This window comes from Budorcas taxicolor, chromosome 5 (assembly GCF_023091745.1).
Source record: "Budorcas taxicolor isolate Tak-1 chromosome 5, Takin1.1, whole genome shotgun sequence".
NCBI lineage: Eukaryota > Metazoa > Chordata > Mammalia > Artiodactyla > Bovidae > Budorcas > Budorcas taxicolor.
Genome location: NC_068914.1, coordinates 84,842,231 through 84,858,439, shown reverse-complemented (window position 1 = coordinate 84,858,439; position 16,209 = coordinate 84,842,231). Strand labels below are relative to the sequence as shown.

At 38.2% G+C, this 16,209-nt stretch overlaps 1 protein-coding gene across 1 annotated transcript; it reads right to left on the bottom strand.

The window, feature by feature from the left end:
• Positions 1 to 9,703: 9,703 nt before the first annotated feature.
• Positions 9,704 to 10,306, bottom strand: LOC128048127 (putative HTLV-1-related endogenous sequence). The gene has a single exon (XM_052640565.1). It carries the CDS (start codon positions 10,304 to 10,306, stop codon positions 9,704 to 9,706), a length of 603 nt encoding a protein of 200 aa, XP_052496525.1.
• Positions 10,307 to 16,209: the final 5,903 nt, after the last annotated feature.

Genomic DNA, 16,209 nt, shown 5'->3' with positions numbered 1-16,209 from the left:
AGGAACCAGAGATCATATTGCCAACATCTGCTGGATCATGGAAAAAGCAAGAGAGTTCCAGAAAAACATCTATTTCTGCTTTACTGACTATCCTAAAGCCTTTGACTGTGTGGATCACAATAAACTGTGGAAAATTCTGAAAAAGATGGGAATACCAGACCACCTGACCTGCCTCTTGAGAAATCTGCATGCAGATCAGGAAGCAACAGTTAGAACTGGACATGGAACAACAGACTGGTTCCAAATAGTGAAAGGAGTATGTCAAGGCTGTATATTGTCACCCTGCTTATTTAACTTCTATGCAGAGTACATCATGAGAAACGCTGGGCTGGAAGAAGCACAAGCTGGAATCAAGATTGCCAGGAGAAATAACAATAACCTCACATATGCAGATGACACCACCCTTATGGAAAAAAGTGAAGAGGAACTAAAGAGCCTCTTGATGAAAGTGAAAGAGGAGAGTGTAAAAGTTGGCTTAAAGCTCAACATTCAGAAAACTAAGATCATTATATATATTCCCATCACTTCATGAGAAATAGATGGGGAAACAGTGGAAACAGCGTCTTACTTCGTTTTTGGGGGGCTCCAAAATCAATGCAGATGGTGATTGCAATCATGAAATTAAAAGACACTTACTCCTTGGAAGGAAAGTTATGACCAACCTAGACAGCATATTAAAAAGCAGAGGTATTACTTTGCCAGCAAAGTTCCATCTAGTCAAGGCTATGGTTTTTCCAATGGTCATGTATGGATGAGAGAGCTGAACTGTGAAGAAAACTGAGTGCTGAAGAATTGATGCTTTTGAACTGTGGTGTTGGAGAAGACTCTTGAGAGTCCCTTGGACTGCACCGAGATCCAACCAGTCCATTCTAAAGGAGATCAGTCCTGGGTGTCCATTGGAAGGACTGAAGCTGAAGCTGAAACTCCAATACTTTGGCCACCTCATGCAATGAGTTAACTCATTGGAAAAGACCCTGATGCCGGGAGGGATTAGGGGTAGGAGGAGAAGGGGACGACAGAGGATGAGATGGCTGGATGGCATCACCAACTCTATGGACATGAGTTTGGGTAAACTCTAGATTTGGTGATGGACAGGGAGGCCTGTTGTGCTGACATTCATGGGGTCGCAAAGAGTCAGACACTACTGTGCAACTGAACTGAACTGAGTTTATTCAGAAAAGAAGGAAGGGCATTTAAAGAAAGGAGGTCAGCAGGTGCAAAGGCTGTACCATCGGAATTTGCCTTATTTATTTGAAGAATAGCAAGCAAGCCAATGACGTTTCTAATCCTTTTTGTTCTCTTCATCCTTATGCTTTAAGCATCATCAAAGTCTCTCAATTATTAGGCATGACTTATTATTTTTAATGATATATTTTTCACATTCTTTTCCAAACTATGAATATTATCTTAAATTCTGAATACCGACAATTCTTCCTTTAAAAGTCCACCTAAATATCATCTCAATTTTCCTCTCTCAGACATATTGTGATTCTGTTTTCATAATGTTCCTCTGTGCCACTAGCCAATATAATTATTTCAGTCTGAGTATTTTGAGTTTGATATGATTTTCAATCATCCACATAGAAAAATTTACTAGAAAAATAGGTTTTTGAGTCTGAAATGCAGAGTATATCCAATGTTGGAGAAAGATTTAGAAAAATTATTGTATAGGGGGATGTTAGAACCAGAAGAATTTGTGCTACCACACATTGGAAGAGGTAATAAGAATCAAGCATTGGGTATAAAATTATTCTCTAATTTAACATTGAGAGAAACAGAGAGAAAGAGACAATTTGGAGATGAAACTTTAGAGTTCTTAGAGAACTAGGATTAAAACTATAAGAAAATTAAAAAGTGATAAGGATATATGAGGGCCACAATGGAAAATTTTCAATTTTCTAGGTCTTGTCCCATAATTAGAGGGAAATCCAGGGTTAGAATAATTTTTCATGAAAGAGACAAACATAGTTTTTATGAAAAAAGAAGTCTAGAAAAATGGATATTGACAATAAAAGAGATACAAATAATAATTGTTGAAAAGGAGACAGGAAGACGTAGGTGGAGAAGAAAGTATTTTTAGTTGGAATTGAAACTAGTCAGCCTTCAATAAGAACATTCATGAAAACTCAGGAAAATCTGTAGTTACAAAAGCCTAATAAACTAACAATATCAAGCAATAATTTACCAATTTCTGGATAGATGATTTCTTTTCAACTTTTATGCCTTCTAAATTTTTATAGTTTGTACAATAAAAATAACTATTACATTGTGTTAGATCATGCAAGAAACAGATTCTAGAATAAAACTTTGTATGCAGAAAATTTGGGGGGCTAAATGTTATTTAGACAACTTTGTGTTTTTTTTTTTCCCTTGAGTATAATTGTAATAGCAATTTCAAAATCTTTGTCTGCTAATTCAAATATCTGCCTTTACTTTTAAGTAAAATCACATTTTCCTGTTTTGTTTTTGGAAGAAGGGTATCAGAAGCACTCAGGTTTGTTTAGTTGTTTTAGATTATATTTTGGACATTGTGACAATACATTTTGGAGATTCTAGATATTTTTTAGTTTGTTTTTGAAGAGTATTAATGTTTCACTTTTTGTGTCAGAAGGCTGTTACTTTAGCAGCATGCAAAGTTCAAACTCTGTTCCCCCTTTGGCAGTCAGCAGTTGAAATTTCTGGTAAGTTCTTATATTAGTTTCCTTATGGCAGCTGTAACAAATTATCACCACAACAAAACAAAACAATAATTATTTTCTCATTAAAAACAATAAAATTTATTTTTTCATTGTTCTGAAGTACAGAATGTCTGAATCAGTATCACTGGGCCAGAATCAATGTGTCAACACAGTCACCCTCTTTTCAGAGGCTCTAGGGAATATCTACTCCTTGCTTCTTCCAAGTTCTGGTGGCTGTGGGAATTCCTTGGAAAATGGCTGCATCACTCCAAATTTTGAGGCCAGAATTCTCAAATTTCTCTCTGTTCTGCTTTCACATGTCTTCTGCTCTGTGCATAGTAAAATCTCACTTTGTGTCCCTCTTATAAAGATATATGTGATTGTATTTAGGATGGAGCAGGATAATCTGAGATAATCTTCCCATCTCAAGATTCTTAATCATATCTGCAGAGACTTTGCCATGAAAGGTAACATTCACAGGGTCCAGGAATTAAAGAGCATTATTCAGCCTACTACAGTTCCTTTAGCCTTATTTGGCCTGCTAGGAGTCTGACCTGTATATACACAGTTCAGAAGTCAGTTTAAACTTGACTTATACTCGGAATTGAGGACTCTCCCTTTCTCTCTCCTTTCTGGAATTTTTCTCTCATTTTCTTTCTTCCATCACTATCCAGAACTCTGTCCTCTGTTTCTTCAAACCAGAAAGATTTTTTTTTTTCTTTTTTACCATGTTATCTTTTGATTCCTCAAGCCAGAAAGGTTTTATTTATTTGTGTATTTATTTGTTTTAGTTTTATCCATCCTGTTTGGCACCTACTGGAACTTTTCCTCAAGACCAAAGTATATAAAATAGGAAACTCATTTTCTACCATTCCTTTTTCCCACATATAGAGAAGATACCTCATCAGATTCTGCCTGCTTTTGGTTTTTAACAGCGGCCACAAAGAGGTTGTTGTTGTTGTTGTTGTTGTTTTTGCCAGAGCTTATAATTTGTACATATATATATGGAGGATGGCTCCACAATAGCTATTCCTCTATCACCAGAAGCTGAACTTTTTTCTATTTTTTAAGAGTACATGGGACGTTCACCAAAATGCATTATAATTTTGCATTTAAGCAAAGCCTCAATAAATTGCCAAAGCTTAAAATCCAAAAGGTTTAGAATATTTTTCTGACAACAGTAAAATTAAACTAAAAATTTAAAAAGACAAGCAGGCAAACCTAAGGTGACTTTGGATCAAAAAAAGAAAAAGAAAAAAACAGAGATTAGAAAATATTTGAACTGAACTATATGACAAGACATTAAAATGTGTAAGATATACTAAAGCACTACTTAGAAATAATATTACAGCATTGAAGGCAAATATTAAAAAAGAAGAAAGGCTGAAAAATCAATGACATATACTTGGATCTCAAGGACAGAGAGGAACACCAAGTTAAAAGTGAATGAAGAGGAAGAAAATAATAGAGATAAGAGCAGAAATCAATGGATTACAAAACAAACATACAATAGAATAAACTAATAAATCAAGGATTGATATCTGAAATGGTTAATAAAATTTATAAACACTGGAATAAGGGAAAAATACAATTTCTTGAGAATGAAAATGGATTATATATACAAATCTAATAGATGTTAAACACATAAAGGGTATTATAAATAAATTCAGACCAATAAATTTGGATGAAATGGACAAATCTTTCCCTCTGTTCTTTTTCTTTTACTTCTTTTGGTTGTTTTGGGAGTAGGATATATATTTGGGTAGATGATCTTTTATAAAGATGTTGATATTATACTCTTAGCAAATAGTTTTGTATTGTGCAACTTTGCCCCTCTTCTTATGGCACTGGAAACAGGTTTAAATCCAGTCTCTATCCTCTCAGTTAGTTATTAGAGTAGAACAAAGTTCTTCTAACCCCCTGTTCTCTGGCCCTGTGTCTGCCTCAGATGGCGAAACTGTCTGCCATTTCAAGAAAGTATTAAAGAAAATGGGATTTTCAGTATCTACAATGGCAGTTAAAAAGAAGGGAAAGGACATCCTAATTAAGGTTGTTAGTAAGAGTTAGTGACAGTTAGTATCTGACCTGCTCTCAGAGAAGAGAAATTGAAGTTACAGTTTAATAACTGAATTGAGAATTGGCCCCTCCTATGAGTTCCACGAGTTGAAGGAATTTAAAAGACATATTGGCTATGAATTAAGGAGTAACATGCCCTTTTGTTATATTACATATGGATTCTTCTGAACCAAAATGGGCACTACTACAGAATCCACAATAGTGAACTCTCGTGAAAGAGTGGAATCTGTGTGAATATATCCTTGCAATGTTAGCATATCACTTTTCTGTAAATCCAACTCTTTGGTGCATGATAGTCATTGCCAAAACAAAAAACATTCTATTCTTACTCTTAACCACCAAAAAGATTGCAGAAGCTCTGGGTGAGCAGCAGGTTGCTACTGTTGACTGTATTTCTAGTCTTCAGCACTTGAAAATTATCTGCCCAGCCTTCTTCCCACCATTTGGTTCTGATAGCGTGTGTGTGTGTGTGTGTGTGTGTGTGTGTGTGTGTGTGCACGCGCGTGCGTGCGTGTGTGTGTGTGTACATGTGCACAAGCACATCCCTTGGCCTGTGTTTCCAATCGGCTCTGCAAAAGCTAGGTCAGTGGGCTGATGTGATTTTCCTTGAGATGCTGCAGGCTGGGATCAGCATGACTGTCTACAAACCAGTTTCTGCTGTGTTAAGTTTGCTTGAAATTTTGATTGGAAAAGTCTTTTTTTTCTTACTCTTCCTTCTCTTTCCTATATCAGGCTGTTAGCAACTGTTCTCCTGGGAAGCTTCAAAGTGATGAAATGGTGGGTGGATCAGAGGAGAAAGAAAGGGAATGCGTGCTGTGGAAAGCTGTTCTGTTGCTGTAGTTTCCTTTCCTTTCACTGAGATGTAATCACTAGTTGGAGAAAATTGGAATGTTTCAAGAGTGAGAGCCAGTGCAGGGTGGAAGAGGGAGGGGATGGCAGGAGAATTCAATAATAGGGCCAAGGGGAGATTAGCAATGTAATGCCCAGTAAATTGTGCTGTGGAACTCTGCCAGTGATTAGAGAATCAGAGCTACTGGGGGAAAAGGCAAATTTTCCTAGTGTTTCTTTGGAAAATTTGCAAATAAGTTTGCTACGGTGCTGCCAGGTAAGGGAGGTTTGAGACATGTTTCTGCAGTTCTATTCTTCCTCACGTTAGGGACAATACGTGCTAGAGGCCACTGGCCTAGCTGACCACTCATTTTATCTGCTTTCTTTATACCCAAACATCAGCCCCAGTTACTCTGATTTCAGTCTGGTGAGGCAGACCCCAAATTTACAAGCAAACTGAATCTCAACTACTGATTATGCCTTACATAATTTCCAATTAAAGTGGCATGATTTCGTATATATTTATAGATGTTGGAAGATGAGTACACCATTGTGTCAGTTCTGAAAGCTTCAAAAGGTTGTGTGGTTTGAACTATCCAGGACTATATAGCCAAAAATTTGCTGTTCATTGAAGTGGAAAATACAGTGAACTGATTTCTACATTCAGCTTTGTCCCTAACTAGGTACATGATCTTGAACAAATTATAATGTCTGAATTGCTCCTTCATAGAATAATGGATGGAAATTGATGGTTTCTAAGTTTCTTTAAACTTTCATATTTTGTAATGTACATATTCATCAATGAGTATATGTTGGATATCTCCTACATATGAAGCATTATATACTCAACTAAGTTTTTTTTATTAACTTTTGTTTCAAAGTAATAAATTTCCATGGCTACTTCAATTTCCTCAGTTGTGAAACTGGACTCATAATGGGCCTTCTTAGTTAAGAATATAAATACTGATTGTATCTGAAAGTGATTTGGAAAATGTAAAATGCACTGTAGCAGATCAGTTCAGTTCAGTCACTCAGTCATGTCTGACTCTGTGCCTCCATGGACTGCAGCACGCCAGGATTCCCTGTCCATCACCAACTCCTGGAGCTTGATCAAACTCATGTGTATCGATTCACTAATACCATCCAACCATCTCATCTTCTGTCATTTCCTTCCCAGGATCAGGGTCTTTTCTAAGGAGTCAACTCTTCACAACAGGTGGCCAAAATATTGGAGTTTCAGCTTCAGCATCAGTCCTTCCAATGAATATTCAAGATTGATTTCCTTTAGGAGTGACTGATTTGATCTCCTTGAAATCCAAGGACTCTCAAGAGTTTTCTCCAACACTACAGTTCAAAAGCACCAATTCTTCAGTGCTCAGCTTTCTTTATGGTTCTACTCTCAAAGCCATACATGACTACTGGAAAAACCATAACTTTGACTAGATGGACTTTTGTCGGTATAATTTTGCCTCTTCTTTATAATATGCTATCTAGGTTGATCATATCTTCTCTTCCAAGAAGCAAGTGTCTTTTAATTTCATGGTTGCAGTCACCACCTGCAGTGATTTTGGAGCCCAAGAAAATAAAGTCTGTCACTGGTCACTGCTTTCATTGTTTTCCCATCTATTTGCCATGAAGTGATGGGACCGGATGCCATGATCTTAGTTTTTTGATTGCTGAGTTATAAGCCAGCTTCTTTCTCACTCTCCTCTTTCACTTTCATTAAGAGGCTCTTTAGTTCCTCTTTGCTTTCTGCCATAAGGGTGATGTCATCTGCATATCTGAGGTTATTGATATTTCTCCAGGCAATCTTGATTCCAGCTTGTGCTTTAACCAGTCTGGCATTTCGCATGATGTATTCTGCATATAAGTTAAATAAACAAGATGACAATATACAGCCTTGGCATGCTCCTTTCCCAATTTGGAACCAGTCGATTGTTCCATGTCGAGTCCTAACTGTTGCTTCTTGACCTGCATACAGTCTTCTCAGGATGCAAGTAAGGTTTTCTGGTACTCCTATCTCTTTAAGAATGTTCCACAGTTTGTTGTGACCCACAGAGTCAAAGGCTTTGGTGTAGTCAGTAAAACAGAAGTAGCAGATACTGCAGCAGATACTTGTGATGTATTTACATACGTGGGAAAACATGTACTCCGGAAACAGACATGGAGATTTTATTCTCTGAGATGATAACCAATAACCTGGAGACAATTTGCTTTATCTGAAAATATATGAGGCACCTGTGACCAAATAGACTTAACCTAATAGTGTTCCCAAATTGTGTGTGTGCACACATTTCATTCATTGGCATGTTTACAATAGTAATATTTATCAAAGAAATGAAGGAATGAAACAATGAGGATCGAATAGAATTCTTTAGTAATCTTTTTACTTTCAATTTCAACTTCCATGCTAACCTCAGGGCTCAGTATTTTTCTTTGATACTCTGCTTTTTCACTGCTTAAATCTAGAGGAGGGTGTGCTAGAATTGATTGTGACTCAATATATGCTCAGGGATCAAAAGATGTTAGTACTGACTATGTACACTTTTTCTATAATATTTTACTACCTTAATTGTTTCCTGAGTCCCTCTTTAATAAGTTCAGTGGATTATTCTTACTTTATTCCCTAACACCTAACACAGGATGTGGCACAAATTAAGTGCTCAGTAAATGCAGTAAGTCATGAACAATTTGTCCAGTTCAATGACATAATTGGTATGGGTGCCTAGGTGAAGGCACAAGACTAATGGGAATATTATGTGGAAATATGAATGATGGGATCTTGAAATTTGCTATTGAATTTTAGTTATTTCTATTAGTGTTAAGAGGATTCTTGACATAAGAATCTTGTCTATTGTTCACTATAAATTATGTCTAAGATCCCTTCTGCTTTTCAAATAAATTAATTCCTCCATTTTCATGAAGAGAACATTTTATGAAGAATCTGGCTTAACAGTGATGACCCTCTTAAATATGAAGCTAAGAGCCTACACTTGCTTAGCATTTTAATAACAATGTCATCTTCTCTACAGTTGTCCAGTGACCCATGCCCATCATAAGCTCTGAGAATGCGAGCTCTGTCATGCTCTGCACTAGTTAAGACAACTACTTAATTTAGGTGGATGAAGAACTTGGTTCTTTGCAGAAAGAAGGCAGCCTGTGAAGAAGACTGTTTCCTTATATGGCATTAGAACAGGATGCCTCCTTACCCCCAATGTGACTTGTGATTTTCTATGATTATCCCTAATCTGAACAATGTCTTGAATTCCAGGACTTTCTGACTCCCCCTAGACCAATGGCAGAGATAAAAGTGGGCAGAAAATGGTTTTACCATCCTCCTTCACCTAAAAGGTAGACTTGGGATCATGTAGGTTTGAGTTGGCTTATCCATCCTCTGCTTCTCAGAGTTTGAGTACAAAAGAATCACAATCAGTAGAAAGGGAACAGATTGATTATCAGTCTGATGGTAATTGTATGAAAATTTTTGTCATCAAATGAACTGCCCAAGGCAAGTCTCTTAAGCAGTTTAACCTTAATTGCCTTCCTTTAGTCTTTTTTTGAGAGGTGATTATTGCAACATTTTCCCTTCTAAAACATTGTTCCTACCAGGGGATATTTTGGAGTCTCCCTGCCCTATAGAATGAGATGTTCAACCTTATTTCCCCTCAGGAAACACTGCCATGTTACATTTAGGAATTAAAAAAAAAAAAAGAAACTCGAAACAAAAGTCTGCAAGATTTTTCCTTTTCTTATGATTTCTTTTTCCACGTAATTATATGTATTTTTCTATCTAGCTTCATTTGTTACCGAAGTTCGTGCCCCTCTATCTAGGCACTCACTGTTCCTAATATTTTGGCCTGTCAAATCTTCCAGAGCAGATGGTCCCTTCAGGAGAGCCCTGGAAAGTATTGGGTGTCTGGTTCTGCCTGGTCCCTCCCTCCCTCTTGGGGTCTCAGATGACAAGTCAACAAACCAGTTTCCTCCTCTTAGGGGTCACGGATCCAGTGGCTGCAGGGTTTGGTTCCAGGGACTGCAGAGACCCGTGCGGTTGGGTCTAGCAGCAGCTACCCTTTTCCGCAGCAAGCCCTGGTCCTGGGATGAGTGACATCCCATTTGACCAATCAGAGACGCGGCTTTTTCTCTAGCGCCCGCCCCACTTTCCTTGCCGCTCCAATAACCGCTCTAAAAGGCCCGGCTTCTGCTGTCAAGTAGCTGGGGTGGGCTCGGCCGAGGCGAGTAGGGGCGCCGGGTGGGGAGATGCGCTCCCAGGTGTTTGCGGCGGAAGTGGGAAACCTGTAGGTTATGGTCCAGCTGTGCCGCGCCGAGGCGAGCAGAAGCAGGGAACAGGTAGGAGGCAGGACTTTCCCTTCTTTGCAGACAGAATAAAGAATGCGTATTTTCCTGCGGCTGTTGCCTCCCTTCCCCTTCCCCCAGCCCCGCCCCGCCCTCGTCACCCCTAGATCTCCTGCGGTCTCCGCAGCTCTCGTTGAGAAGGATGGCAGGAAGGGCTGGGTGAAGGGAGTGTCGTACCGGGAAGGAGGGGTGCGGGCTCCGGGAGCCCGGGGTGACGGGCAGGGCAGGCGGCAGTGCCTTGGGAAAGGGGACCTAGCCCCCGGGTCTCCTCTCGTCAACTTTCCTCTCAGAGGCTGCGGCCGACATCGCGGGCGATGAGCCCAAGAGGTGCCAAGTCGACCGGGCGGGGGAGGGTCTGGGCGAGCAGACATGTCAGCAGCCGGTAACCCAGGTCTTCCTAAACTGAGATGAGAGTCTGCTCCGCCCCACGCCTGTCCACACCCGCTCGTTTCCTCTCTCCTACCTTGTCTCTAGACTAGCACAACCCTGAAAAACTGGGAATGGTTGCGCTGAGAGGAAAAGGGGCTTGTTTTCTCCCTGGCCCTTGGGGAGTGGGGGTTGGGGGAAAAAAACTGCAACTCGAAGGGCATTTTCCAATTAATTACATCTCCATTAAGGAGACATCAGTCCTTCTCCCCTATTTGCTGCAGACCTGAGGAGGGGAGAGGCAAAGAAGGCTTGGCCTCTTCTCTCCTAGCGTGGCGTTGTCTATCCTAGTTTTTAAAAGATGGGTTTATCCTGGGGGATTCCCAGAGAGTTAAGTAATTGTGCCGGGATGGGCTCCCAGGGGCTGCAAGGCAGCCTCCCTGGCTGACCACATCTGGGTAGTAGGTGTTGGCCCAGTGCCGGTTCCTGCTAGAGTCAGATTGCTGGAATCAGTAAGCAGAAGAATTGCAGAGAAATTGGGCGCTGCATCACTATCAGGGTCTGATGACACCCTGCTTTGAAAATTACTCAAACATTCTGGTGATGGGAAGAAGGAAGATGGGAGGAGCTGTAACCTCTTCTTATTTATTCATGCCCCATCCAGCATGGACATTTGTACATATACTTGTGTGTGCATATCTCCAAGGTGGAGCTATATATAGCTCCTGCACACCCAGCCCTGTTTGCCTGCTGCTGAGCAGGCTGGCTTGGCCTTCTGAAGCAATCTGGAAACACTGAGTGGGAGGGGAAAGAGGGAATCAAATTCTCCATTGGGGGAAAAGCCAGAGAAGATGCACTCATACTGAGGAAACCTTGCATAAAATAATATTTTTGCATTGCCCATGAAGAACAATATTTCCAAATATTATTTTGAATACATTCTTGGAATGCTAATTTATCTTCATCCATTTCCCTGCATTTTCAGCTTCACAGTGTAGCTTATCAGCATGAAATGTAGCATACATATCGAATAAATATGAATCATATCTGGGATGCTTGTGTCTGTATCTTGATTGTTTGATGGTAAATTTATTTGGTAAGTTGCAGTTGACAGTATTTGGAATCTGGAGGAATTGACCCATGCATTTTATAGGATATAAAGCTAAGGGACCTTTAGAACCTCAGAAGGTAATTTTGATATATTTTTTGTACAAATTTTACTAATAGATTTGATATTTAAACTTTTGCTGTTGTTTTATATCAAGTCTACTTGCACTACATGGACTTTCTTTGCATTTATTTCCCCATTGCCTGGAATTATTTAATTTTGGTGATAACCTTTCCATTTCCTTAGATGAGAAAACTAAGATTTTGAGGACAGAAATAATTTGTTTAAAATCTTCCCCAAATCCACTATTTCCACCTTAACATTTGAAAACCTACTGTGAATTAATTGCATAGCAGTTTGCCATCAAACAGAATACTTCAGTGTCCCATGGTTTTTGGTCCTGGTAACAAAACTTGATCAATATTGATATCACTAACAGTATAGGCCAAGGTTGGATGGGAGGGCATATTGGCAGGAGAATGGATACATATATATGTGTAGCTGAGTCCCTTTGCTGTCCCACCTGAAACTATCACAGCACTGTTAATCAGCTACACGGCAATATAAAATAAAAAGTTAAAGAAAAACAGTATAGGCCAAGGTTATTCAGTTAATCAGACACTAAGTATCATTTGATTGGTTTAATTTTTTATTATTTGTATATCTGATTTGTCTTCTAATTAGGCAGTATGTACTTTGTAGAAAAAGATCAAAACCCCTATTTGTGTATACATCAAGATGAACACAGTTCTAAGGAGGCTTAAAGATTCTTACTGAGGAAATATCATCATAAGGAATTGTTTGGATGAGTGCAGCAGTGGTTTGGGGTAATTTATTAATTGATAGAAGGCTCTGTGTTGGGAACTAATTTTGGAAACTTCCTTTGGTTCCATTATTCTCTCCATGGGGAGGAATGAATGACATGAGGCATTTCTATATCCCTCCACAGAATGATTCTATTTTCCAGTAGAGGTTATGAAGATATACATGTTATTCTATCGATTCTCTGATATCTTCTTCCCCTTGAGACAAAGTTGAAAAATAGATAATCCGTATTTCTCCACTCAAAACATGCCATCCCACACGCCTTATTAAAAAAGAGATCAACAAGGTCCATCCATTTCTAATGATAAACTGGCCATGGCCTGTGTCATATCTAGAACTTATCCCCTCTAAGTCATCAGTAAGTCCTTCCTCAAGTCCAGTCTTCAATTTTTTTTTAGTGGTGCATTCCCTTTTAATCTGCCATTCCTGCCATATTGTCCATCTCCTCCTTGAAAATGAGACAATAGCTACTAGAAGAAAAAATACTGTTTATAGTAATTATACTGTATTTAGAGAAAACAATTTTTTTTTTTTTACTTTTCCACCATTAATAATCATCATCCTTAAACTGGCTTTTAGCAAAGGATACTGCAGTTTTCTAGGCTTTTCTGATTTGTGATCAGTTGTTTTTTTTTTTATCTACTTCCAGATGCCCACCATCTATTCAGTAATTAATTTATTTCATTTCTATTCTCAATCTAATTTGTATTTTTCTGTTTTCCTTGATGCCAGTTTCATCTGTCATTGCATGACTCCATTAGTGCAGTTATCAAATATCCCTGTGTATAAGTTTCTCTGCTTAAACCTGAGATGCCAAATATTATTATTGATATAATGTATTTTTAATGTTCCTTATTGATTCAACTCTGCTTTGAATCTTTCACTGTGCTTTTACTTTGTATCTTGAAGAGCACTGGCTTTGGAGCAAGAATACGTGGGTTCAGATCCTTAGAACAGGAAATAGCAGTTGTATGAACTTGGAAATATAGCAGGTGGAGGATGGGACATTATTTCACTATGGTTGTCTGAATGACTTACTGTATAAAATTGTATTTGAAAGAATATTTAGTATTAAATTTAAATGTTAAATGATAGCTTTTTATAGTTATAAGGAAATGCAGGATCATTCAAGAAAAATTGGAAATAAAGATAGTCTCATCATGCACAGAGATCTACTATCAACCTTCTAGTTTTATTTTTATGAATATGCATACATGTTTTAAATTTACAGATCTGAATTTACAGTGAATATGGATTTTGGCATTCAGCTTTTTTCTAGCATAACAACACACCATAAATATTCATTTATTTCATTTAATATTCTTACTAGCCATGTTCTTTTATGGCTGCCAGTTTTTGGTTGTTTTTTTGTAACAAAGCCTTTAGATAGTTTCATTTTTCACACTTGTGGAACTAAACATAGATACTCATTAGCCTTTACCTTTCAGATCATTTCTTTACTATAACTTCTTAGATGTTATTGGATCAAATGTATAAATATTTCCAGACTCTGAATGCTAATTCCCAAATTGCTGTTACAAAAAAAAAAAAGGTGCACAAATTGATACTCAGTTTAAACTGATTGGCCGTAATCTCATTAACACCTGTTATTATGGTTAAAACAACTGTGACTCTTTCGTAGTCAAAATTATATATCTAGTCATTCTTTGAGTTGTGTCTCTATGATTTTGAATGAGTTTGACATATTTTCATTTCTCAAACCTTTCTCTTCTCTTTGTATTTCTTTATTTGTGGATTTTACTTGACTATTTCTCTATTGGAATATTCATAGTTTCTTCATATAATAACAAATCTGATACAAACTGTGAAATTTTTCCTCACCCTGTTTTTTTCCCCTTTCTTCTTTTATGTTGAACATACAGAAATTTGTAACCTTACTGTAATTTAATCTATAAATCTATTTGCAGTGATATTTTTCATCGCTTTAAGGCCCATAAAACTTTCTGCTACCTGCAAAGAATTGAATATAACAACATGCATTTGAGAGTGCTTTTGCTGAAATTTTTCCTTCTTTGAAGTGGGATTTGGCTTATGTATATCATGTATCTCTGTGTGAAATGGCTCTTGGGGATGTATAAAATACACTCACAGTCTATTGAGATCCCGTTATTATTTATGTGGCTTTCCCATGAAGTGAATAGTACCTTAATTCTTTCTGAGCTACTGTTGTCCATTTCAAAAGTGCCACAGGGCAGAATGTACTATGGAAGATATTAATGACCAGGTTACTCAGCCAGATAAGGGCACATTGTTTGCACAATTATCTGAATGACTCAGACACTAAATCTGCTTTTGCCAGGATTATCCAGATGGTCCTTAATTCACTGGATAATTGCTCACCCCTGCACTTGATTTCGATGATGTAGACTTGACTCTGTCATTGCTTTTCCTACATTGTTTTGTTTGTTGCTATTCTCTAAGTGCTTAGGGTTTGTCACATTCATTTCTTTCCCTCAGAGGCATTTTCTAAGGTCCTTGAAAGCACACATTTTAGAATTATTCAGAGCTTTGCTTGAGACCTAGCTCAGCCACTTACAAACTGTGTGATTCAGGGCAAGGTATTTAATTTCTTTAAACCTTTGTTTCCCATGTAGGAAATGAGGATATTCTGAGCATGTTCAGACTTCAGAGCCCCTACTTCAGTCCCACTGTCCTGTAGTCTTCTCAAGCACATTCTCTGCACTATCAGTTATCTTTCTGAAACCAATCTCAACAGGTACCTCCTCTGCTGAAAAATTTTTGGTGGAGTTTTTTCTCTCTCTTTCTTAAATAACAAACTGCCTGAAGTTCTTTAAGTCTTTTTCTTAATTAAGGACCTAATGTCCTTTATGAAGTGGTCCTTGTTTACTTCTCTAAATTCATTTCCTCATCATTTCAGTTTCTTCCATCTCCAATATTCCACAGTGCCAGTCATACTAAACTTTTTGCATTTCACCTTATTTATTATATTCTTCCTCTATTTTCCCAAACCCCACTTCCCCTCCATATTCTATTTCCTGCCAGACATTTTCTGTCTCCTTGTCTGCCATGTAGTTGGTCTGCCTCACCTCTTTAAGGCTCTGAAGCTGCCACCATCCTAAGGAAGACTTTCCAAAATTTCCAGGCTAGGTTTTAACCCTTATTCAGTGCATTCATAACAACCTGTGGGTATCCTAACCATAGCACTTACAATACTGTGTTATAACTGACTATTTACTTGCTTGTTACCCCTATTGTAAACCCTTGAGGACAGGGCCAATGCCTTATTCCTCATTGGGCCCAGTGAAGACACTGATGTATATTTCTGAAGAAATGAATTTAAAGAAGGTTAAAACTAAGTACCTTTTTAAGATGTCAGAAGATTATAGATTTATATCTCTACCTTGGAAATAAGAAATAAAACTAGAGGCTATGTCAATCTTCTTAATTTTTCAATGATTGCTGGGTTTGTTGATTTATACAGCAAGACAGATAAAAAAGAATCTTTTGATAAGTAATTTGTCAAGATAGGGCTTCTCTGATGGCTCAGTTGGTAAAGAATCCACCTGCAATGCAGGAGACCCAGGTTTGATGCCTGGGTCAGGAAGATCTGCTGGAGAAGGGGTAGGTTACCCACACTAGTATTCTTGGGCTTCCCTTGTGGCTCAGCTAGTAAAGAATCCACCTAAAATGTGGGAGACCTGGGTTCAATCCCTGGATTGGGAAGATCCTCTGAGGAAGGGAAAGGCTACCCACTCCAGCATTCTGGCCTAGAAATTTCCATGGACTGTATAGTCCATGGGGTCACAGAGAGTTGGACATGACAGAGCAACTTTCACTCAATTGTTTTCAAGATAAGGCATGCTTAGGACATTGAATAACTAACAAATGCTAAATCAGTAGGTAATTCTTAATTCTCCATTTTAGAAGAAGAAATAAATGTATAGTTACATGGATTATGTAGATAGATAAGTTTAGCTGTGTTTGAACTAAATA